The 26338-nt window shown below is 40.3% G+C and overlaps 1 protein-coding gene across 5 annotated transcripts in view; it reads left to right on the top strand.

Annotated features, from left to right (window-relative positions):
• VGLL4 (vestigial like family member 4) overlaps positions 1-26338 on the top strand; it is a 91391-nt gene that overhangs the window by 33299 nt on the left and 31754 nt on the right. The window contains exon 1 of one of the 5 annotated variants that reach the window (XM_032995822.2): positions 9852-10407. The exons of 3 other annotated variants lie outside the window; for them this stretch is intronic. In XM_032995822.2, the coding sequence (XP_032851713.1) occupies positions 10326-10407 (82 nt within the window). In that variant the 5' untranslated portion in view covers positions 9852-10325. Of the gene's footprint in view, positions 1-9851; positions 10408-11584; positions 11896-26338 lie in introns of those variants that run through there. One more of the 5 variants, XM_032995825.2, reaches the window with a different exon arrangement.

Genomic DNA, 26338 nt, shown 5'->3' with positions numbered 1-26338 from the left:
AAGATGCAGCTGGTATAGAGCTGAAAAATCAGAGTGAATTTTAAGGCCTGGATTATGAAGTATTACACTTTGATTGGGAAGGGCTGGGAAGCTGTGGTGTGAGAGGGGATGGGAGGCTTTGGAGTGATTGATAAGTTGAGGTTGATGAGAAAAGTGGTCCGTGCAGGAGGAGAGACAAGGAATTTAGGGTACTTGGAAAATGTATCTCAAGTAAGGGTGTTGAGATTGTTGCAAGGAGAGAGAGAAACTTGTAGATAAGTGAAAGGAAAACACTTTAAAAGGCTGAGGAAATTTTGGGAACATTGTGAAATATTTGTCTTGTTTGGGAAGCACTGAATTTCAGGAATTGAAGGTGTCATGGATATGAATCTTGGGAAGAGACCTGACACGTGCCTGTATGTCTGCATGCCCAAGTCCTTTTTTGGCATTAAAAATTTGGTAGTTCTGATCCTTTTTCTTTCTACCTCTGTTTTCCCTCCTCAGCAATCTGGCTTAGCCTGCTTGCTCCTGCTGACCCTCAGCTGAGCTGTGGCCGTGCCATCCAGCCAGCTGCCACCAAACAGAACGGAGGGCACGTGGGTTCTTCTGGCTTTTCCCCGAGTGGTGACATTAGCTGTGGTCACTCTTCTCTCCCTGCCAACTGTTTGCAAAGAAAGGATGGGAGTGCACTTATCTTTGAGGACTCTGGCTGTCTCTGAAGGATGACTGAAACTTGCCCACTGTTTCAAAGTTTGGGGTTAGGAGAGTGGCAGGAGGCATGGCTGTATAACAGATGTTTTCCTTGAAAACTGCATTAAATACAAGCAAGTGATAAAAAATGAGAAAGCTTTGTGCTCTGGTAGTGTTCACTCTCAAGTTACTGCTGCATTTGTTTGTGATTCCACATAGCATTGAGTTAATCTGTGGCATGAGCAGCATTCATCAAAGGGAAATTTTTACTTCTTTATGGTAAATCCAAAGCTAACATTTGGTTTTAAAACGCCACTTTGAGCACTGTAGTTTGGAAGCCCCATGTTGCTGTTACCCTTTCCGTGCTGTACAATGATCTCTTCTGTTAAAGATGGTGATTGATAGTTGTGCCAGCCGTGCAGAGAGGGGAGGAGATGTGAAATACATGCAAATATAATTCCTCATACTTTGCTGGTTTGTCAGAAAGCTGGAAGTTAATAACAAATAATTAAAACTTTCGGGGGGTTTTGTTTGGGTTTTTTGTTTAATGTAAAATGTGAAAACATTTATTTTAAAATTCTTGTTTCCATTTTTTGGTGGGGTAGAGCAGAAGCACAGTAAGAAAAACTGGCACTGTTTCCATTGAAAAAGAGTTTTGATGGAGAATTTTCAGCAGTCTTTAGTCTTGATTTTGAGTCTAAAAGTGGCCTTTCTGGAAGGAAAAAAAGTCTTACCTTGTGTACCTGTAGGATTGGAAATGATAACTTTGATCCATTGGAAAAAGTAGGGTTTCAGCTTCCTAGTAATATCACAGCATTCACTGTCAGTACTTGTCAAGGCTTGAGAGCATGACCTTGTAAAGCTGATATTTGTATTTTGGAACAGGGAGGCCTGACTACTTTTGAAAGGTTTTCCCTTTTAAAGGGGTTGATGGGGGTGTTACTTCTTTACTTTTGAGACCTGCAAAGTTGTACTTACAGACAGCAAGGGCAATCTCTGTAGTAGCTAGTGGCATTAATAGAGGTTTTAACATTCCACACGTGTGTTACAGAATACTACACGCATGCGTGTGTGTGTGTATGTATCATATACAGTTAAAATATATTATTTCTTGCATTACTATTTTAAACAACACACAGTCAACACTGATAGCTGAATGTGGAGGTTCTTTTTTCTTGTTTTCTTCTACTTGATCCAGAGGAACAATAGACCCTTCAGCATCTCAAGCAAAGGTGCTGTTCTCTGGGTGGCTGGGTTTTTGTGAGCACTACAGTTTGGGATAAGCGAGTGTCTGTTTAGGGCTTTTTTTTTGTAGTGTGGTAAAATAATTTATTAAGGTCAAATACTTTTTAAATAGTAGAGAGCAAGACCCTCAATTGGAAAACAATAGTCTTAGAACTTGAATGAAATTTTATTTTAATTTAATGAAGTAGTAGGTTGCAAGTTATATAATTGGTTTTGGTAATAGGTACTTATTAACATTTTCACCCTAACATTTAGGATAAGTAATTACTTTAATGTTTAAAAGCCAAAATTAATTTGTTTTGTAACAAAAGTTGTAATTGATTTTACTGCATGGTTCTTACCAAGATGACATTGGGATTCATGGTTTTATCTCATTTAGAAGGTTGTTACCTTTGTTGCCTGTAATATTCAGTCTTTGTGCAAGCAAGGTCAACTCCGCACACTTACACAGATTTACATATGTTGACATCTAAGTTGAATTAGGCCCTGTGAGTATATCTTATGTCTCGCCAAGCTAGCTATAAAGGAGAAATCTTTTCAAAGACTTTAGCAACCTTAGAGCTCTTTGCTTTATTTCTAAACCCTGTAATTAGTGGTTTCTTGAAACTGGATTTGCTTCTTCCCAAAGCTGAGGGATATGCACAGTAATTTTGAAATCTAGCCTCTAAACATGGTCTGGCTCCTAACTTTTCTAAGTAAAACGTGTTTCAGATGCCTGAGCATCAAGCTGACTTAGAATTTACTTGTTTTCTTTAATATACTTTCTTTCCTTTTTTTTTTTTTTTTTTTTTTTTTAATGCTTCTCATTTCTCATATTGGAAAATTAGAAAGCATTTTCTTTGCCCTGTTAACACTGTATTAGGGCATGGCAAAGTTAACACTTCACTGTTTGTATCTGGAGGCTCTGATGGTGTTTGAGACTCTTTGTAGTTCAAGATAAATTATGTTTGTGATTATCATCAACCCTTCAGAAATTTAAATTAGTATGCAAATAACAGGAAAGATTATCAAGATTTTAATTAACAAACAACATTTTTTCTACCTAGATAAACTAGATTTATATGTTATGTGCATTTTTAAAGTGTTCTCAGCCCAGTTTAAGAGAGTAAAAAGAGAAAAACACCAGCAAACTGTGAATTGGAAAGTACTACTGAGAAATGAAGAATATTCTTGGTAAACCTGATCTTCCTAGCTTGCTGTTCAGTTTGAGTAAGCAGTCAAAGAATGAGGTCAAGATAAATCAGGTGCTATTGAACACTTCTCTCATTTGTATTTCACCTCATGGAAATTGGAAGCGATCGCCTGGTTCATTGCCTCCACTGCCCTGCAGGCATTGGCGATTGTGAAATGCTTATTTAGTTTTAGAAATATCAGCAGAATGTGTACTCTGCGTGCTCCTGCTCACCATTCATTAAAAAGCATTTAAAAACACTTTAAGCTTTGAAACAACCAGGAGTTACAGCTTTTGTGCCACACTAAGAGGGCAGAAGGTGGCTGAAGGCGTAGCTGGGCTCTGGGTCAGCACGATCCAACTGATGGAAGCGAAATGGGCTGCTTCCCAAATTGCAAGCGGCTTCTTTCCGGAGACAAGAAGTACCTGCCGGAGCAGCAGTTGCTGCCAGAGGCACCATACACTGCCTTCTGCACCCATTTTATATTTTGACCCAGAGAACTAAATGTGGCTATTGCCAAAAAAAAACCCCAACGACAACAGAAAAAAAGCCCAGCCTTTGTCCCTGTCTCTTCCATCCTCTTACCTTTTCGTCGCTTCCTTCGTGAAAATGGTCTGGTACGATAGAAGGGTGCATTTAGTTTGGAGTAGGAGGCAAATAGCTTTCTGGAGTTGATGGAGGGAGAACTGGAAAACAGAGGGGGGGAAGGTTCTTGCTGATGAGGGCAGACTTTAATTAACCACAAAATTTTTGGGTTGTTAAATGTCTTATAGTTTTTTGATCTGATATGAAGTGGCTGGTTCTAAATTGCTACATATTTACAAATAAGCGATCTGAATTTTTAATTTCCATTCACAGTGATATGCTTTTAAAAATCTCAATGTCCTCAAAAAAGTGAGTAATACAGAATAAGAACTGCAGTACAGCTAAGCATTTAAAAAACAATTTAGAAAAAAATCCAGCTCCCAGTCCAGACAAGCCATTAGCATCCATACCTGGGTCCTAGATGAGCTTGCAACTCTAGACATTCTTGGGCGTCACTATATTTTTGGTTTCCCTGGCAGTCCCATTTTCCCATTTTTATTAGGCCAGTAGGGAACTGATACCAGGATGCCTGCTGGCTTGGTCCTTCCAGGAATAGAGAGCTTCGTAACTTGAATTACCGAGCAGCTTATGACTGCAGATGCAGTCAAGTACACATGTGCACCCATAAACAGATTTCTTTAGTAGATATTACTATGCTTTTTTAAACCAGGATTCCATAAGTTAGGATGTGACAAGAATGAAAGAAAGAAAATATACAAATTATTTTGTTATAACTTAATATTGGGCATAAGTCTAGTATTTCAAACTTGAGGAATTGCACTGACAATAACAAAACCATCTTTTCTTTTCTATAGTGTTTGGCATATTGTTAAAACCTTTAACTAGTAAAGGACAGGTTTTTTGGTTTTTTGTTTTTTTTTTTTTGTTTTGTTTTGTTTTTGTTTTTGTTTTTTTTTTTTTTTTTAAGGCTGTGACAGGGAGAAGGCAGTTTGATGTGATTAAATTCTCTTTGCAATGTACCTTCATGTTTTTTTTTTAAAAAAAGTGATCTGGAAGAATGTATGTTTTAACATCTTCTGTTCACTGGTGCAATTGTTATTATTTAATGCTTCATAAAAAGTATATAAAGTTGGTACCTTCTGTGATATATAACTCACTGAGCAAAGTGTTTAGTTATGTATTGTTCTGTGTGGATCTCAGAGGCACAGCTGTTGAGACAGCTGCTTGCAAGCAACTTTAAATGTCACTTTCCTTATCACACATCTCTGAATTTCCTGCCTTTTTAATGCACTTTAACTGTTTCTTTATCATATCTGAATGTATTGATAAGCAAATACCTCATCCTTCTTAAATGAGAATTTTTGTTTACTTTTTCCCTCTGAAATGTATTCTAACTGAAATAATAAAACTTGAAGTGATAAGTAGAGCAACTCTGCAGTTGAGTGTGTGGGAAAGGAAAAGCAGTATTTTTCCTTCAGGCACATCGCCACCTAGCAGCTGTTAAACTAAAATTTGCTCATTTTTTTTTAGATAAAGAATAAAGGTAAAACCTGCACCTAAGTACTCTTGCTTTATTCCTCCACTTCCTTCTTTGAGTGTAGTGAGGTATCAGCTAATAGGTGGTGTATCATAACTTGCCTGTGTGACCTTAGGAGCTGCAAAAGATATTTTTGTCCATTCAAAAATGGAATTATACCGAGCAGTGCTATATGGTGTTTTACATCAGAGTGTGTCGTACCTCTATAAAGACTGTATTTTTTCTCTTGGTTGCAAAATCGGTCACTGTAGAAATAGTTCCTCTTTGCCGACGATGACCAAGGGTGAAATTTCAGTTGTGTCCCAGTGAGTGGCTTGCACATTGTTCTGCAGTGCTGATTCTCGTCCAGTGTGGCATGTTCTCCCACTGAAAGATGTTGCGTGGCATGGAGTGTAGGCCAAGCTAGTAAAACTGCACCAGAACCATTTTCTCAGGCTCCTCAGTGCTACTGCCTGCATGGCAGAAAAAGGAGTGAGGAGGATGAGGGGAGGGCGGTGGTGGAGGCAGAGGGCTGGCAGGGATGAGGGCAAACAGGAGTGCTCCATGGCAGCTTGCCTGAGAATGTTCTAAAGCAGCTCAGTATACATTTAAGTGCTGTAAAAGCCATATAAACTCTTACTGTCAAACCTGATAAGGAATTGCCATTTTTTAACTACAAAGATTCAGGTTAACAAATAATACGCAACTGTAAGGACTTATTTCTGTATTAGGTCCTATTATTGCTCAAGTAAGCTAGGACTATACATTTTTATAGTGGAAAAATTCTCTCAGCATTTAGAAACCAGTGACATGATAATGTACTACATCCATAACATGCACTGTAACTCTTTGAAAAGGTAAGTTTCTCAAGCTTTTTTTAAATCTGAAAAATGCTCTGTGCTTCTCATCAGCCGTTGGTACACCCGCATCAGTGGGGGCAGTTGGGCAGATGTTTGCTTGCAGAGTGAATCTCCTGACTGCCCTCCTTTGGTCTGCATCACAGAGTGGTCTCAGCCATAAGCTAGGTTCTGTTCAGGCGAGAAGGAGCTGGAGGAAGTGCAGCACGAGTGCCCTGATGTGCTCCAGCTGCCAAGGGACATGACCAGACAGAAAACAGGTCAGAGAAAACCCATGGAGTGTAGGTGGTTCAGTCCACTGCACTATTTTAAGTGTACCGCTGCGTTCTTCAAGGAGCAGAGTTTTTACATTTTCTTATTGTGAGAATTGTAAAAGATCAGCACAGAAATCTTGTCAAACTCCACCCCAGTGCAAGGAGTAGCTGTCAAAATACATATTTAGTCTCCTGGTTTTGACAGTGGTGATTTACCTACTCATTAGAACCAGGTTTTTGTTTTGTTTTGTTTTTTTCACGTTTGCTTTTCTTGCCTTAGAATACTTCTGTGGTAAGACATTTTTGTGTGAAGACTGAATTTGCTTTCTGTATTAAAGTGAATCTGAAGATCACTAAGAGGTTGAACCATCTTATGTGCTATAATAGATGACTATAATCACATCGAACATGATTTGGAGTCCAGGGTGATTTAGAAAGACACGTGGATTTTCGGTTACCTCTAGGGGATGCTGTTGTGTTAAAAGTTCCAGTGTTCTAAGCATTTTATATATAGATACGGGTATTTATCTGCCTTACAGAAGAAAAAGCATGCACAATCCTATAGGAAGTACTCTAGCTAATGTAAAGCAGAGATACTATAGCACATAATTCTTTTTTTTGCAGCTATCAGTATGCAGAACAGGATGAACTAACAGAGGTGCTGAGGTGATGTTAATAGCTTGTTTTTCTGTGCATGTTGCATCTAACCCAATGATGTATGGATTACTGATCTCAGGAAGGTATCTCAAACTGGTGAAGTGTTTGATGAACAGCAGTTTGAATCAAGCAGTTGGGAATTCTTTGCTGTCAAGAACAGAGTACTTCATAGTGACTCTGTCAGTATTTAAGGTTAAAGTCAGCTGGACTTGAACTTGTTGAGCTGTTTTCTTCCAAAGAAAGGTTTCCTATGAATGGATTTTGGTTTTAGAATGGTTGAGATACATTTACATTGATAATTTTTTCCCCTGTTCTTTCAGTAACATTGCCTTATTTTCAGTATAGATATTTTAACTTAGAAATTAATAAAGCTCCTAGAGTTTGATACCGCTTTAGTATTACTTAATGTGAAGCATCTAAGTTGTTCATTATGCAATATCTGACAAGTGTTAATCATAGTGTATACTGTACTGCTGAAAGCCATTCACATAATAAAGTGATCATGACTGTCTAAAATCCTGTAGACCAGTAACTACTGGTCTAATAAAGAAGACTTCATTACTAGTGTCTGGACAGCACTGCTGAGCTGTCAGTGATTTGTAGGCAATACCCAATCTTGCTTTTCCAAACAACTTGAAGAAATATGTATCTTTGAATACAGAGGGGAATTTATATTGGACTTTGAACTCTGGTGCCCTTGTGTAGCTAACACAGCACGTGCAAAGCCTGTCTTATAGACCACTGCTATAACAAAGTTTAGAATATTGCTTTCTTTTCTTCCTCATCATCTGCACTTCCCACAGAAATATAAGTATTTTAAATTGGAAAAAATAAATACTTACCTCTTATCCTTCTGAAGCATCCATAAAATGTGTTGTATTAAAGTAAATGAAGGGGTGATCTCTATATTAAAAACTGTACATATGAGAAATATTTCCGCCAAAATCTTTCGCATACTTACATAAGAAGCTTGCATTTCATGCTGAAGAAACGTGCCTCTGGTTATGTTATGTGTCTGGATCTCAGTTTATATCTTACAGGGCTAAGACTTCTCTTGATGCCTTTATTAAATGACTTGTTTAATCTGAAGCATTGGTGTGGAATATCTTTTGAATTTGAGTACGTACAACATGAGCTGCTGTGTAGAACTTGGTAGTCCCCCTGCTTAAAAATCATAATGTTCTTCTCTTTATTAAAAACGTTTATCTTTCTAAAAAGTACCACACCACTTTGGTCTGGAGAGGTGTGGTTGCAACTTTTGTGGTAACCAATCCTGTGTAGCAAAAAAACAACTGCAACCTTTTTATTAGGTACCGTCCAAGACATGTACTGTTACCTCAGCGCTCAGTACCCGTAAGTTTTGACACCTTGTTAAAGCCTTGAAGATTAATAGCACTTCCAGTTAGGACAGTGCCCCTGTTGCATCTAAATGATAAATAAAAGGCTTATTGACCACCTTCTTCCTAGCACTGCAGAATTCCTGTCAGTGAATTTGTTTCCTGCTGTATTGAGTTCAGCATTGTTAGTGGACATGGTCCTCCAACTGGAGCACACAGGTGGATAATGGACAGGACTACTTTTTGTATCTGAAATGAGGAGAAACCTTATCCGAGTTCTAGGGAATCTTCCTTGGAGATAAATTTCTTATTCCTATTTATCAGTAGTAAATTTAACTAAATTACCCAGTCTCACTGCAATATCCAGAGCATTCAAGCAGTGCTTTTCAAAATGCCTTGACAAAATGTCACTCCATGAGTTGCCTCTCTAATGTAATACCTTCCCCTTCTCTAACACAGGGGAGAAATTCCCGAGGCCGCAATGAAAGTTTGTTACCAGTTCTCACTGACTGCTCCTGTGTGTACCATTAAAATCCACCATCCCAGAGGGCAGGGATGAGTGATGTTCCAGGCCAAGGAGGGGAGAGGGAAGATTAGGACTCCATTAGCTTTTTTTGTTTGTCTTGGACCAAACTTCCTTAGTATTTCTCTTGTACCAAATCAGACTTCAGGTGCTGATCAGCTGTGGGAGATGCAAACTGATGCCTGTTAGGATAGCACACGCTCACACCCCGACAGATGTGCAGCCCTCGGAGGATGAGTCACTCGCATCTGTAGGAGCAGCGAGCGCCTTTGGGATGGGGGCTCGGACTGCGGAGGGGCAGCCCACAGCCTGAGACGAGCAGCTGCTGTCAAAATCTCCATCATGTCTGGCTGGAGCTTTAACAGCTGTTCAAAATCCAGGACATGGAATGGTGAACTGCTTTAAACAGTGTTAAAAAATCAGACGTAATGGTGTACTGATGGAATTGTAGCGGGACGTGCATGTGAGTACACGGTACCCATCTGTGTGCATACCCACTGTGCCTCATTTCTTTAATTGTCTTTATCACACCAGAGCTGCTGTTCTCTTACTGTAAAATAGCATTATTTTTCACTGGAACGACATTGGGATATGTCTGAGGCCATGCTAGGAAATTAAGTAAAAGTTTAAGAGCAAGAATTAATTTTAAACAGATGGCCTGAGCTCACTTCTCCGGCTCAGCAGCCCGACCAAAAAGCTGCTGTGGGTCGGCTCCTGTCCCATGTCCAGAGGAGGCCCCTCTGCTCCTCGGGCTGCCCCTGCTTTCCCCTGTCCTCCTCTTCTTCCTCTTCTTCTTTCTTCTTCCTTCTCTTCCTCCTCCTTTTCTTCCTCCCCCTTCCCCCCCCCCCCCCCCCCCCCCCCCCCAGCACGGCTCTGCCCGGCCCCTCAGCACAGGCCCCTTGTCCGGGCTCTGCACCGCCGCCGCCTCTTTCTTTCAAACACTCGGTGCATTTAGAGCCTGATCTTGTGCAGAAAATATCCCTGACATTTGAGGCGCTCCCGGGATTCACTGGGCATGCTCACTCCTCCCGCCTGCGAGCGAGAGGAAGCTGCTTTACATACGAGTCATACCAAGCATAGCCTGCATGTCAGTGCAGTTAACTTGCAGCGGGCTGTGAGCACTAGTGTGTCTTTGTCCTAGGAAATTTCCCTTGTTTCTGTTTTGGTTTGGTTTGTGTTGTTGTTTTTTTTTTTTTCTTCTTTTTTTTTTCCTTTTTTTTTTTTTTTTGTGTGTGTGGGTGGGTTTTTTTTGTTTGTTTGTTTTTTTTTTTTTTTTTTAATTGGAAAAAGGACTTGAAAAGTTTTGAGACAGTCTTCTTTGTATTGAAGGACACGGTATACTTTAGTTTTCAGAAGTTTGGAAGGGGGAGCGTGTGTGTTTTAACCCCTCCAACTTTCCTTTAACACTTTGTTTTGATTAGCCGAAGGCTGGGCCTTGTGCTACCGAAGTTGAGGAAGCCGGGCGCGCTCTCGGCACCATTTCCCCGGCCTCCTCCTCCCTCAGCCCGGGCGAAAGCAAACGAGCTGGTCTTTTTTGCTAGCCCGATAAATGCTATTTATGAAGATGGACCTGTTGAACTACCAATACTTGGACAAGATGAACAACAATATTGGCATTCTGTGCTACGAAGGTAATGGTTTGGTCTCACGGAGCGTCCTTTGTCGGGTGTGCTCTCGGGTGTTTGCGAGCGGGGATGTTTCCTCTCAAAAGGCAGTGGGAGACGCCTCGCAGGCTGGGTTGTTCAAGCTCTGTTGAAGGGAGGGAGTCTCTGTATTTTCATTTAGATTTTCTGTTGTGGTTTTTTTTTTTTTTTTTTTTTTTTTTTTACAACGAGCATTTTCGGTGTTAACTTTTTTTTTTTTTTTTTTTTTTTTTTCCAGAAGACACCATTAGTTGGGGTAGCATGACGGGGGCCGTTGCTGCTCGGAGTTTATATTCAGTGTTTCTGGAGCTGCGGCAGAAGCAGCAGCTTGCGGGGCGGGGGCCGGGGGGGGCCGGCTGTGAGGGCGGCCGGGGCCGGGGAGCCGGGTGTGAGGGCGGCCTGGCTGGGGGGGCGGCCGGGGAGCCGGGTGTGAGGGCGGCCTGGCTGGGGGGGCGGCCGGGGAGCCGGGTGTGAGGGCGGCCTGGCTCGGGGGGCCGGGTGTGCGGGCGGCCTGGCTGGGGGGCGGCCGGGGAGCCGGGTGTGAGGGCGGCCTGGCTCGGGGGGCCGGGTGTGCGGGCGGCGGGCCGGCCCCGGGAGCCCGGGCCGCCGTGTGCGCGGGCGGGCGGCCCCGCGGGGCTCCCGCGGCCCATTGTCCGGCTGCGCCGCCCGCCCCGCCTCCCGGGAGCCGCCCCGCGCCCGCGGGAGCTGCCGGCGGCGGGAGCGGCACCGGGGCCTCTCGGTCCGGAGGGGTTTTATCTACGTGCAGCTCGAGGAAGCGGTTATGGCCTGGCTTTGGGTGGAAGGAAAGGCACCGCTGAGCTAGTTCAGCCTGGCAGCGGGACTGTGTTTGCTGTAGCCACAGACGAGCAGGGCAGAAATCTTCCTTCTGGTTCGGCAGGAACGTTTTTCATGTTCGTTTGGAAAATAAACTTGATGCGGTTGTCAGGGAAGAAACAATAAGGAGGGTACATAGGACTAGGAGCTATCTGCTCACACTCTTAAGGAAAAGAGCAGGCCAGAAGGCAGGGAGCGGGACCTGGCGTTGGAAAACACCATCTTTTCTATCGTTAAACCAGCATGGCCACATTGCTTTCCTTCAGGAAGTGGAGGGGCTCCCTGTAGAACTGTTCATATCTCTGTTTCATTTTTTTTCTTTCTTCTTTTCTTTTTCTTTCCTGCTCAGATACGCAAATATTTGCTTGAATACCGCTCCTTTAATCAGATTGAGTTTGCTCATCTGTACTGAATGATACAGAGCTAGGATTCAACAGACTTGAATTTTCAAGCTCTTTCTTATTTTGTGCTTTCTTCGTTACAGCAAGAAAACTAGTTTAAAGAAAAAAAAAAAAAAGGAAAAACCAGCTTGCAGGATCCTTTAACTTTTTCATTGCTCTCTAGTAACCAGTGATTTCTTTGGAAGCAATTCACAACTCCTGATGAAGACCATGAAATTTTACATAAAGTTCTACTTACGTGGTACGTGTGCCTGCGTATTTTGTCAACTAAGTCAGAAAAACTGTAGTTTTGGCTCATCAGTTCACTATAATTATGCCTAATTATGGAAGATTCTTTCCAGCCCCTTTTTTCCCCACCCCCTTCTCCAGTAATTGTTATTTAACCAGATCTTAGCTTTAATAGTTCAAAAGCAAAAAAAAAACAGAAAAAAAAAAAAAAACAGCTTAAGGAATACACTCTACTGTAGCAGTCTTCGTTTAGTTTAAACATCTGTTGCTATTTTCCTTATTCTGGAAGTTAACATTTTTAACACTAAAATAAACACATGCAAAATGAAGAAAAGAAAAGCAAAGCTTCAGTGGTGTTTATAGTGAGGTGTTTATATCCCAGTGGTTTAAAAAGTATAAACACTGGCAACATCTGCACTGAGCTGGAAGGGTGTTTTGGAGATGCCTACAGATCTTCTATGCCTCTGCTACAGTATTTAGTTTCGAAGTGAGTTGTGTCAGCAGCAATGGATGTTGTCTTTTCAAAGACACTGCTGTGGTAGTAACTATATTGACAACAAAGTGCCCTTTCAATCCAAATTAGTTAGGATTTTTTGAAGGTCATACCTGAACTACTTATAAATAGATGCCTTCTTGAAAAGTACTTTTGCAGATGTGGAATAAGATACAAATACGTTGTATGACATGAAAACAGGTTTGAAATTTCAGAGGCAAGAATTATGGACCTGTATGTCACGGGAAATAAATGAGATGGGTTCCTTATTCCTTTAGATTCTCTCCTGAATCACTTGCCTTCGCTTATTGAGATAATTGGTATGCTGGTGAAATGTGTCATCGTTTTATGAGGTTTACTAGTGGTTTTAATCCTTCGCCTCTGGCACAAGCCACTGCAACTGTGTGTCATTGATTTGTAGCTGCAGCTTATGGATAAGAGATGTATTAGTACATAAGAAATGGGAAAAGTTCTTCAGTTGTGTGCATTTGGCAGCCCTTTAGTTCAACCTGGAGTAGAAGAATAGAATTTGCATCCCAAGATGAGTCCTGCTTTTTGTTGCCCAGCAAGAGTTACAGATAGCAATTTGTTACCTGTAAGCTTTAGGCTACTGAGTTAATGCCAACACCTGGTTAGTCTTCCTTGACTGGTAGGTGCAAGAAACCTCGGCTGTATCTTAATCTCCTTCTGCTCCTAAGTAGTGTTGTTGCTGGTCATGCTCCAGTGAGGATGAGAACATTTATTGACAGAGTGTAGTTTAGTTCATAAAGCATATTTCTGATTTTGGCTTACTCTGTGGAGGTCTGGGATAAAAGTATAATGGTGGCTAGTAGAGATGGGATCTGGTTCATGGACAGAAAAGTGTCCTTTTTTGGGGGGGGAAATGGGAGTTCTAGCAGTTTTCCCATTGACCTTTGAGAAAGAATGGTGTGTTGCAGATTTAGCTGACCGATTTGTAGTATGGAACCTTAACAGAAGTTGACTATTTTCTCAAACATAAGATTTTACTTATTTACTTGCTTGCTTACTTACTTACTTACTGTGAAGTTGGTCATACACTGGCACAGGTTGCCGACAGAGGTTGTAGAGTCTCTTCCATCTTCGGAGATACTCAAAACCTGACTGGACATGGCCCTCAGCAACCTGCCGTAGTTGAGCCTGGTTTTGAGCAGGAGGTTTGGACTAGATGATCTCCAGAGATCCAGCCTCAACACTTCTGTGATTCTCTAATATGATGGGAAAGTTCTGCACACTCGTGTAATTAAGGCAAAAATAGCCAGCAAAAGGATTGTAACCAGAGATGAGGTGAGAGGGTTTATGAAAGGGAATCCATAACTTTGAACCACAGAATAAAGCCATTTCCTTTCCTCAGGGTTCTTTGTTTTCTACTGACAATTCGTGTCCTTTTGAGTGTTTTCTTAATAATATTACTAGCTTTGCATTCCTTGTGATGCCGTATGATAATCTCAACCTTGATTGATGCTTTGGGAGGAAAATCTTAATTTTAACGTGGGTTTTTTTTAACAAGTTTCATTAAAAAGAACATTTGAGGTTTGTCTCCCTCTCTGGTGAAAGAAAATTTTTAAACCATTCAAATGAGAATGTTTAGTCTTTGCCAGTGGGAAGGTGACATTTACATTAGTGATGATCAACCATTTCAAGCCATTTATTACAGTATATTTGGTGCAATAAGAAAGAAAATAAGTAATAATTGGAGAATTGTTGACTCAGCATCTGGATGCTGATTTTTAGCATGAATACGTCTGATAACCTCCTACTAAACATTTGCTGCCAGTTACCAACAGTGGCCAGTTTAATGAGTAGTGCTTTCATATCAGTGTTTTCTTTCTAATGAGCTCAGAGACATCAGAAGACTCTTGGGAGACTGTTGTCCTTGCCGAGGTGCAAAGGCCATGAAGCAAAACCATTCTGTACCAGTCTGGCATTCCCAGTGCTTCGTATCAAATGACAAGCACTTGATCCGGGCATGTATTCAGAGGTAGAACATCTGCATCTTGTTTTGCAATGGAAACTCACTTAACTTTAGCTGAATATTCTTCCTCTGAGAGCCTTGTGTGTGAGGTAATGGCAGGAGGGCTCAGAGTTAAACAAAACAAATCACAGGTGATCCTGCTCTTTTGACTAGTGCAGGGGCAACCTAACAAGTTTTGGCTCCTTGTTTCCAATCGAATATGTATGAGAAGGTGCAGTCTCCAAGTAGAAGATTCGTTTCATTTTGTTGTTTATCTGAGGGAGTGGACAGATGGTCCTGTGTTGGAAGGCAGATTTCTGTCTTCCTTCCTCTCTCTCCCATTTTCAAATGCTTTGCGTTATTACTACATTCTCAAAGCTTGAACTGCTGTGCTGGGAAAGGTATAAAGAAATGCAATAAGATGCTAAGAAATCCCCCAGGCATGTTATGAGACTTGGAGCACTCAAAATAGTTATACAGAGTTCTCTGGACAGTCCAGAAGACTGGATTTTTTTTAATGAAGAAAATTGGATCCAGATTTGTAGAAAAACACCTCTTTTTTGTTTCAGGACAGCTTACATTAGTTAGTGGCTTATTACATAATTATTTCTCTGACTTCCTGTAACAATGAAGCATTAGTTGGCCACAGCACTGAACTTGCATAGCTATATATATTCTTAGAGCACTGCAAGACATGTTGAATATATGCATATCTTCCCAAAAAGGCCAGTTTAGATGTTTGATATCAAACAGGGAGCCTGAAACAGATTCTGCTAACTTCATTTGCTTTTTTAATGAAATGTAATGTGTCTTCTTAAGTTCTGAAGAATAGTTTCCATCCGTTTTCTTTGCTGACCTTGCATTTTACTCTGGGTTTGTAACATCGGTTTCTCCTATTAACTCCAAAGTTTGGTTTAGTTTCTAGCTGTATAAAATGATTTTAACACTATTCGTCTCTTAAGAATTACTGAAATAATTTCACTATTATTTATTTATCATTATTTATGGGATAAAAATCTCTTTCATGGTGAATTTAGTGTCCTTATTTGTAATGCAGCATAAAATTTCTGTTCAAAGCCATGTAAATTAAGACGCGCTTACAGAAAGTTCCTCATTTATAGAACATTCTTTGGGTTTTGCTTTTTCAGTGTGTCTTATCTTTTGGAAAAAAACAAAGAGCTCCAACTTCACAGTTGGGCTTTTCTTACTCATTTCCTCCTAGCATGAAGTTGGGAATATCCTCTTCAGTACTGCCATCAAAATTCAGTTTATTTTTCTCATTCATCAAAGGCAAGATAGATTTAGGTGATACTTCAGTGTGTTTTTTCCCCGGAGTTCTGTTGTTCTCCTCACCCTTGATGCTAGTTTAGCATTTGTACTGAGAACTCAAACAAGGAAATTAAAAAACCAAATATAATAGTGGGTTATCCCACATCTTTCAACAGATAAGATAGGTGGTGCTTTTTTTTTTTTTCTGAAATAAAGGTTAGTGAGGTTTGTATCAGTAAGTTGAATTCTCTGTTAATGAGCAATTTGCTTAAAGGCTGTAACTTGTTACTCACAAGTCAAATTTGTTACAGTGCCAGGTCTCTTTGGATATAAATCCAGGGATTTTAGGAGACACTGAAAAAGCTTAAATTGCTCCAGAGTTTGAACAATGCACTGTATTGTATGGAGAACTGCTAGCGAAAAAATAAAGCTTAAACAACAGTCTTCATTGTGTGGCATGTAAAATTATGAATGAAAAAGTTCATCCATATGTATTGGTTTTGCCTTTTTTAAATATCTCATTTGCATGAAAATAGTTGTCTATTAATTTCTTCTTGAGGATTAATACAGATGGGCCTTTATATTTGATTTTGGCTGAATAGACTACAGAGTTTTAACATGCTGCATGCAGACAGTGTGCCAAGCAATTTAGCAAAGTTGTTTACACTAACAATAATCCAGCAGGACAGAGCCTATAATTTTTCACTGAGAATAGTACGAGGTAGTGATGAATACAAGTTTCTGGAGGAGTGTTTACAAAAATGATATTATACATTTTCAGTGTTAGAGAGTCTTGAGTGTTTTTGGTTTAAATTTCTTTTTTAAAGCCAGCCAGTTTTTACTTCATCATGCAGTCTGTATCATCTCCCTGAAAATTACTTTACAAATCAGCATGGGAGGATTGCTGGACACACAGATCACTGTTTCCTTTCCCTTCCAGTAAAAGCCACGCGCTTTGGGAGATAATTGACTGTGCAGTATAGCACTGCTCGAGGTGGTTGCATAAGCACTATGCCAGGGCTGTGGGTGCAGTAACAGATGCGGCATGAGTGCCATGGTGCACAATTTTAATTTCCTGGAGGCAGATTTCCCTTGGTACTTCATCTAACAGCGTTTTTTAAGAGCGAGCTGACATTCTCATGCCTGTCTCTACCAGTTGATGTAATGGCGCGTGTAGCCTGGGAGTCGTGGTGGGAGGGAAGGAGAGGCCGTGGGTCATCCGGAACAAGCACAGGTTTGAACAGGCGGTTGAGCTCTTAATTAGGGTTATCTCTGTCAACTTGTAAACCTCCTGTTACAGGTGGATGGAGTTGGAAGAGTTTTATTCTTAATGTCAGTTGTAGTTCGGCACTGATTCTAAGGTAAGGCAAGCTTGGAGCATTTTAGATGTTAGGAAAGAGCTCCATACAGCTTTTTCTTGCATAACCTTGGTGAAGTTGAAGTAGTGGCGTTCCTGGGACCACCACAGCATTGGTTCTAGCCAGAGAAAAAGTCATCCAGAAACTTCAGTGAGGTGGTGAGTCTTCATCAAAGACCTTTAGATATCTACTGTTAAAAGAAGTGTAAGTCCTGAAAATCTCAGGTAAAAAGTAATATGAGTGTGGGGGACAAACGTGTGAAATGGAGGTTGGAGTGTTTCCTTTACCCAACTTTCATGGCATTGTTTGGCATCAGATTTTTTCAAGTAACGCTTTTTTTTTTTTCTTTGCTTTTTACCTTTGTTGTTGCTAGTGTTAAAAACAAGAACTTGTTAAACATAGTAGCGCATGGTGCAGTCCAGCTTTTCCCAACCAAAATGTTAGGTGACGCTTTGTGCCTCATTTTGGTTTTGGAGGAAAAGATTATCCACAATGTGGTGTACATGGATGGAGGTAGATGGTATTTGGGATGAAGTGGAATGTCATAGTCTTTGTGGCTTCGGAGGAGGACAGTATGCCTCCAGCAGGCAGGTGCAAGCTTAGTTCCTTCACAAAAAATGTGGCTCCTGTCTTTTCATAATACACATTGTTACAAGGGTCTATCTTTGATTATTTTAAGACATGTTCTTTTTCACTCCTCATCATTTTGGAGTGTTCCTTGTCAACTGTGAGAATCAAGCATTGTAGTGTATAACTTTCCTCATATTCTTCCAAGCGTTGCTAGCAGGTTCCAGGAAATATATTTGCTCTCCCAGGAAAAGTTTGGAACCAGTTGTGTTTAAAAAGCAGTAGTTTTTCCTGGAAACCCATCTGACAGGGCAGGCATGGAAACCACTCGGCATTACACCTCCCTGGTTTGCAAAGACTTAATATTTATTCCTCAGCATGCAAAAATAGTTTTTTGCCTTTAAACATGGGTTGTAGTTAGAAGAAAGAGAGATTTAGTAGATGAGCATATCCTCTTTGCCCAGGATAGGAATGGCACTGCTGTATGGGTATATAAGCCAATATTGAAGTATTTACTTTGTTTTATTTCAACCAAAAATAACAGAACAGCAAATTGGCAATAGCCTTTGCAGCTAGTATCTACAAAGTCCTCAGCCCTTCAGTCTTCTGCGTAAGAACAGTGAAAACCAAATCAGCTAAGTGGATCTTTTGGAATAGCTGTTGTATTTTGGGGAATGAGTATTTACTTGTTTTACAGATGACATTAGCACACTGTGGTTGCACTTTAGAGATAGTATTGTGACTTCCAATTTTGTTATTTAATTGTTAATGTCTCACTTCTGAAAGTAGATATAAGTATTTGTAAAATTAGGAGGTTTTGACACTTTCAGAGTAGAACCTTCCAGAGAATTATTGTTTCTTGATTCCAGATCACAAAATTGGAGTTGTTTCCTCTGTGATGCATTGCTAATTGTAATTAAGGGCCGTATTAAGAAAATCAAAGTTGTCCAGTGAAAAGGAAACTATTTCTATTAATCTAAATTACCTAGGAAGACCAGTATATGCCACACAAGAGCTAGCCAAGTAAAATAAGACTATTTAGTTGTTCTGTTTATATTCTTTGGAAAGTAATCTGTTCTCAAGAAGGAGCTCTACAAAAAGTGCTCTTAACATATAGAAAAAAAATATTGACATAAGTATGGTACCTCCTTTGTGGTGGTTGTATACAGAACACATTAAATGAAGATGGGGTGAGGGAAGTGCTGTATGATTCATATAGGACAAGCCTGAACTCAGCCAGTTTCTTGGATTTAGTATAAATATTTATGGCATTGAAGGGGATTTTATTTTTTTTTTTTAATATGCTTCCTTGTGCTCCAGATCTTTCAGATGTCCTCCTCAGACATCTGGTGTGCATTGCTGCTTGTTTAACCCCCACCCTTTGGTTTTCATGCTGTGGCATCTTGGAGAGCTATCGCAGTCGCTCTGTGGTTGGTGTAAATTAAATCTCATAGAGCCAGCTGGGAGAATGCTGACGTGCACACTTTTCCTGCTGAATACTCTAAAACCAGTGGCTGCAGTTAAAGAGGTGAACACTTTGCTCTTGTCTTGCTGTAGGCATCACACTGAGCAATTTACCAAAGGTGTCAAAAATAGGAATTCCAGCATTAGCAGTGATGTTTACAGATTCTTGACTAGTTTCTTTCTCTCGGGAGAAGCTTCTCTTATCAGTAATCAGTGTGTCTAACTTAGCTCATCAGCAAAATGGAAGAAAAAGAAATAGTTCTTTTCCTTTAAAAATCCTTAAAGGTCCTAATTTCTAAGGCTGTAACTGCTTTGAGGTACATTATGCTTGCCTTGACAGCTGATCTGTGGATGTACTGAGTTTTTCTTTGTAGTACAGTAAATTGAACACTACCCTATTTGGTTTCAAGTGTTTCTCAATGAGTCCATTTAGAAGCAAGTATGATAACAAACATTTTAATACTCATTGTAACTTTTTTTTTTTTTAATCATTTCTGCAGAATCTTAGTCCTCACAGAGGCCTAGTTAATTCAACCTTCAGCTACCCCCATGAAATAAATAGTGAATGTTATCTTTATTTACAGAGGGGATAAAAGAGCTGTAATTGGTTAAATTCACGTAAATCGGGGATAAAGCCAACAGCAACATTCAGAGTGCCTTGATTGTAATACTTTGCTGTAGCCGCTAAACCAAAGTGCTTTTACCTGTTTGTTTTCAGATGTGCAAATAAAAATGGTAATTAATCAGCTAAGCAGATAAAAACGCTGATCTTTGAAACTTGGACTGATGATATATAGACTAGGTGCTTCCTTTCTGGTCAGCAGTCATGGAGGGAACCAGACGCTTTTGGACTAAAATCTCCTGTGGTTGTAGTTCATCTGTAGGGGACCCCTTCTAAACTGAGATGATGAGATCTGTTTTGGTGGAAGTAGTTGAGTCTTTTTAGCTGATCCAAGGAATGAGCTCTTACAAAGAATAGTGGGATGGAGGAATTTTAAGTTCCCCTATTTGAGCTGCAGGACCTCTGCAGGTCTGTTCTTTTATATTTGAAGCCTCTTGAGTTGCATAAAAGGAATGTGCCCACTGATGCAGGCAGTTAATTTTATATTCTCTTCAGAGGATGAGTTGGGGTAAGAAACTTCAATTAAATAGCAGTCCAGCTGTGGTCATGCAATGCACGGCTCAGCAACAGGCAAGCTGATAACCCATTTATGACCTAAAGCAGTGCTTCCAAACCTTTTTAATTAATGCAGTGTCGCACTGCCTCTGAAGTGGCTGTTTGGTTCCATTAAAAAATTCACAGCAGTGTTTACTAGAGTGCCTGCTTAATTATGGGGTGGAACATCTTTAATGTGTGATGGAGGGTAGAGGTCTGCAGAAGTGTTTGGGATGTACATCATTCAAGTAAAACGGGGAAGAATTTAACCAATAATTAACTGGGGAATGATATCATAGTCGTGTAGCAAGAAATTCAATTTCTGGGTCCTGTGGAGCTAGTATCATGTGAATGGTGGGACACAAACATACAACTGGCATTTTTTGTTACCTTTGTTTTATCCACCCATTTGCTCTTCCCTGTCTTTTCTGTGTTCTGTCAGGAACGAGTTTCTTCTGCAGTTTTGAAATAGATAAACAAGGAGCCTGGAGTTAAGTTAATCGAAAGGGAGATTCAACTAAAAACTAGTATGTATAAGGGGAGGAAGACAAAGCTCTAATTAAAGGTCTTTGAGAAGTGGAGTGTAGGTTTGGTGCTGCTCACCCATTCCAATCCCATGACTGTTAAGAGAACTTCAGATATATGAATTTCTGCTTGTTCCTTGCTTTTCCAAGAGTTCTGGAAAACCTGCCCTCAGTGCCCAGAAAACTGTGAGAAAGGCTGTCCAGGCGGCACGTAATTTCTTGGTAGCAAATACAATCCCTCCCTCTATTTTTCCTGCCTTCGCTTCCCCTTGGAGAGAACATTTAATTTAAGCGACCCGGCAACTTGGCCCCATAAACCACCCTCCTTCTTGTAAAATAAACAGTCCAGCTACGATTTAGACAGTGCTCCTATCTGTGGCTCCCTTTTATCTCTCTCAATCTGACCTCTAGCAATCTCAGTCACTGCACAGTAGTGCTGACTATTGGATCAAGTAGGAGCGTTAATTCAGATCCATTATCTTCAGTCCTTTTGAGGAGGAATTGATAATGTTCTCTCTTATCAGGTTTTTCACAACTGAATCTTCTAGTGGAACAATGGTTTTTAAACTTGTACTCAGTGGTTGCCTAAAATTTTTCCTGTGTATCTCTTCATAGCGAGCCTTTTTTCCCAATAAAATTACTTATCTTGATTGCATGTCATGAACTCAAGATTAAGAACTGCTATGTCAGAGACAGAAAATTAATTTTACCTTTTTCCTTAGTGGTGGTGTGTAACTGTTTCTTTTGGAAGACAGTCCTTTCAGGAACAATGGTAATATTTCAGATTTTTTATTTATGTTTATACCAGCACCCGTGCCGCTGGAGAAATTATGTGGCATCCTTTCCTCTCCATCTTATGAGCCACACTGTCCTCTGGGCTTTTCTAGAAGATGAAGCCTTCCCAAGTTTTTGATTATCAAAAGACTACATGTGAGCAACATCCAAGGAAGACTGTTGGGTTGCATCTCAGAATAATACAAAGGCAATGGGTTGAAGGATCTGTATTATCCAACCTTGTAGTGCTCATGATGAGCTTGAATTCATTCTGTTCTACTGGCTGGGTCGCATCTCAGCCGACTGCCATCGGTTACAGGAAAACCCTGCACATAAGGAGTTGGCAAGCTGACATGTCCTCCTCATTTTCTATGTAAATAGCATGATCAAAAGACTCTTGTTTTCGTCTGAATGGCTCCTGTAGTTTGCTGTTAGATTCAGAGTGCTTGACTGCCCTGCACAGTTGTCATTGCTCTCTTGCTTCCCCTCTGGAGAAGGGATTTTGGAGTCCATTTTGAAGGACAAAGGGATTTTGTTCTTTACAATGGATGCTTTGTGAGAGATGGGGTGGAATCACTCTGACGCTCTGTGGATTAAAGTCTTCAATATTCTGTCCAGCATGGTGGAAGGGGCTCTGTGTTCCTTAACTACATGAGTCCATTTCGGACAGGCTGCAGTCAGGTAGCAGAAAACCAAAACTGAAATTGAAGTTTTTCCTGTGTTCGTTAGGCCAGAGGTAGTTTGCTCTGTTCACCTCGGTTTAGGAAGAGGTGATCTGTTGGTGAGGGTGCAGGCAGCAGCAGCTCCTAGCTGTGTGTCTATGTGCACGTGGTGGTTAAGGCTTGCCTCCTGCCCCACATCCTCCCGTCCTGCGGCACCAGCTTCACGTATTTGACTGCTTGGCCACATGCTGCATGGGGAAGATGCAGTAGCCAAGACTTCTTTGCTTTTTATGTGTGTGCATGTGTGGTGGTTGTTTTTTTGTTTTGTTTTGTTTTTTTAACTTACCCTTTGAGATCACTTGTATGCTGCTAATAGGAATCTGATCAGGGAATTTAGCTCTTAGCTTTGCAGGACTTGCACACGTTACAGTGGTGTAAACAGTGGCCCTACTTCTTTTCAAATCCATTCCAAAGGGAGCCACCCATGGTTGCATATCTTTTACTAACATTTTGAATATATCTGCTTTTGCGTTTGTATTTAAAACACAGCATTTCTATCCTCTCTCAAGGGCCTTCTACCTTCCATGTAGGGGATTTGGGGAAAAACAAAATGGGATTTTTTTTTTCACCTTTGCATACCACCTTTTGCTTCAAGTCCTTATGGAAGAATCAATGCACAATTTATTGGATTTAATTTTAATATGATCCCTATCTCAAAATTGTTTTAAGCATGATTGCTGTAGAACATACTAACTGTGCTCATATCCACAAGGGACATTGATTACCCCAGCCAGTACAGCAGTCTAGGTTTTAATTTATGTTACAGGATCATATCCATGAAATACCTGTTATCAGAACAGAGCATGGTGTTTCAGACCTGAGTATCTACACTGCTGTCCACCGACAGAAACAGTATAAAAAAAAAAACCCTGAGGGAGGGTAGCACATGTTTTCTGTCTACTTAGGAGGAATTACTCAAATTTGAGCTTTCACAAATTGAATTTCCTCTTCGTCTCTCTCTGCCATTGCATGAAAATACATAGTTACGAGATATCATTTAGTATGTTAAAATAGTACTTAAACACCCAAGCTAACAATTTTTTCTGTTGTGACCTTGCTGTGACTTTGATTTACCTTTGATATAGAGGGCAGGTCTGCTAGCTTTGATTGTTCCTGCTAAAAGACAGGCTAGTCTTTGATCAGTTTAGCTTTGCCGTCTTTTATGTAACACAGTAAGTCATTTAGCTGGGTGACAGAAGAAAGAACACCTAGATCTGGAAACCACCATTGATTTGGAAAGCAAGGTCTTCAACATGTTGACTTAGTTATATTTCATTCACAGTCTTTTATTGATAATGTTTTTACATTTTTAATAAAATCACATTATTACACTGATAAAAGTAAATCTTATCTGGCATCTTCTAAAATCCACTTATCAGAAACATGAGAGAATACAGTATAATAATTTTGCAAATAAATTAAAGGAAGCTGAATTCTGATGACATGTTTATTATTTAAACTTTCTACGGCGATAGTTTTAATTGCATACTCTGGAATGATTTTCTCTATTAGGAATTACTGTAGCCATCAGTGTGGTGTTTGTTTCCTGCTTTCTCAAGTGTATGCATCCCATAGGCATTCCAGCCAGGTTATAAGATGCCTCTTACCTTGAGTCACCAAGGCTGGTGAGACTTCACCTCTCTTCATGGATCTAGCCTACAGACACTTGCCTGAAATCTTTAGAGACTTCAGCTGCGCAGAGGAGATTATGTTACCTAGAAACTTAAATGACTAAATTTCAGTATTACTAAACCTGGAGTATGGTGTAGGGGTACACCAGAACTACTTACAGTACTTAACAGTGCAGTATGTTTTGCCAGGGAATTAAATGGATGATGTATCTTTTTGCTGCCCAGTAAATATGAATGTCCTGTTTTCTAAGCAAATAGAAGAATGTGAAATGTACTGTTTTCTGCAGGAAATGTAAATGAAGCTTCTGATTTTGTCTTCTCCCTTGTTTGGGATGCCCTTGTTGGATCATGCTGTTCTGCACCAAATAAAAGTAATCTGTAGCCTTCTATGTAGCAGGTACAGTTAGTCTGAGGAGCTTAGCAGTTGTACCCTTCGTCAGCTTACTCAGCAGGGTATTATTGTCAGTTTTGAAGTATCTAACCCAAGGTTGTTAGTGCGTTTTTGACGGTTTCCTTTACGTTCCGGTATATTGGCTGGTGTGGCTTTTACCTGGACGAGGGACGTGCGTATCTGACCACGTACACTCACGGGACAAGGCTAGCCAGAGAGCGACGACGTGTCTGTGTAGGACACGCCGCTGTTTTGCAGTTACTTTGGGTCTGGCTTGCGTGTGGCGTTGCTCGCTGGGGCTGGGGGGCCCCGAGGCGCCGCACCTTGCCTTTCCTTTACCAGCCTCTCTGATGCTTTGAGCAAACACAAAATGATAACTCGTGTTAAATTCTAGTCCTTCTTAACTGACCTTAAATGTTTGATATGGATTTTTTTCCTGGGAAAGCTGGAAAAAAGGTTCGGAAAGCTCTTGGGGAGCAACCCTGCTGCCTGAGCAAAAAGCCCATCCTCAGTCTGGAACTGAGGGAAATCCTGTTTTGACATTGATGTTAACAAGTGTTGTAGACATCCCTGGTGCTATTTATCTGGAGATTAGTGTAGTTTAGCATTGATTGCATTTAAATCTTGTCTGACAGATAATTGGAATCTTTTTTTAGCCAAAGTTTACATGAGTACAGGTACTCTAAGCAGAATAAATGAACATTTTTTAGACTTTCAGCTCAGACAGGTGCTGCAGGAGTTAGCTGAATGGGACGCTGTCTTAAAGGGAGATCTGCAAATTTGTGAAGTAGTCTCATGCTCTACAGTTAGACCTAAGCCTGAGTGCATTATTGGGTTGGAACAGAACACAGCCCCACAGTCACAACTGTTGAGGTGTGAAAATTGAAATTTGACTTAGGAAATATTAAGGAGCTCTGCCAGACCAGGGCATTAAAATTTATTCCATCCTGCTTGCTTTGTGGCATATCTGCTGCTCTTCTTTCCACGCCATCAATTTCTTGCCTACTTACCAAGGTACTTTTTAAAGTTAATTCTTTTTTTTATTATTATTATTATTCAACAGCAAAAATGTATTAAAAGGAGACTCTTTCAGTTGGTACCTGGTTAGCAGTGAAGGGAATTTATTCCAATCCTACTGTAAGTGGTCAGCAGAGACTTTTTACTTCTCTTACGTTTATGAAGTAGTTTGTACAACTGAAATACTTAACCATGTAAGTCAAGTTATGTACAGAGAGTATCCATATGCTATTTTTGTACAGCTCTTCTTGTACAATATGACAAGAGAATATAAGATGATGTAGTCAGTTTTTCACAGTACGTTTGAAGGAGCAAATACAGTTACAGGTAGCCTTGGGGAGGCAATTGTGCCATTTCTCGCTTGTCACAATTTAGTGTTTTGTACATAATACAGCATTTTCAAGACCTATTAAGTTGAAATCTGCTTTAGCCTGTGCTCTTCAGCTCTGATTAATATGTGGTTTTTGAAAGGATCCTCAAGCAAGCATGCTTGCACTCTGCAAGTAATATCACTGCATCTAAACTGTGTGCAGCCTTTTGAACGAAAGAGGAGGAAAAAGTGGGTGGAGATGATTGAATGCAGAGGTCACTATTTTATGTTCTTGCTTGCAATGTCAAGCATAATGTGTCCTTCATTGGCAGGCATGGTCAGATGGAGGAGCCAGAACAGAATAGTCGATTTAATCTCTGTATTTTGTTTTTGGCCTTGGGTTTTCTGGCATACATGTCTCTGCACAGTGGTAGCCAGAGCTTGATTCCAGGAGTAAGTGCTTTTCATATGTTTTGTAAACGGAGGAGAGCAGGCCTTTGCCAATTTTTCTGTACATGTATATGTAATTTTTTTGGTTTCTACTAAATTAGCTTTTTGTCATATTACAAGAAAATCAGTAAAATATGTGTCAGATAAGTGAATCGGTAAGGTGGCTGCTGGAAGAAATCTATCAGTTATAATAAAAAATATTTCCAAGATGTAATTTCACAGTAGCGTTTTATGATTAGGGTGTTCTCATTAATACTTAATTTTCTGTTGTTCAAGTAGTTTGCTGTTTTATTATGCTTTTCAGGTAGGCCTGTTTTATATACTACAAAGGAAATACAGACTACTGTGACTTTGTTTA

The sequence above is a fragment of the Tyto alba genome, unplaced genomic scaffold, assembly GCF_018691265.1.
Source record: "Tyto alba isolate M040663 unplaced genomic scaffold, T.alba_DEE_v4.0 Super-Scaffold_49, whole genome shotgun sequence".
In the NCBI taxonomy this organism is placed as follows: Eukaryota; Metazoa; Chordata; class Aves; order Strigiformes; family Tytonidae; genus Tyto; species Tyto alba.
The sequence above is the reverse complement of the archived record's forward strand: the minus strand, read 5'-3'. Positions and strand labels throughout refer to the sequence as shown.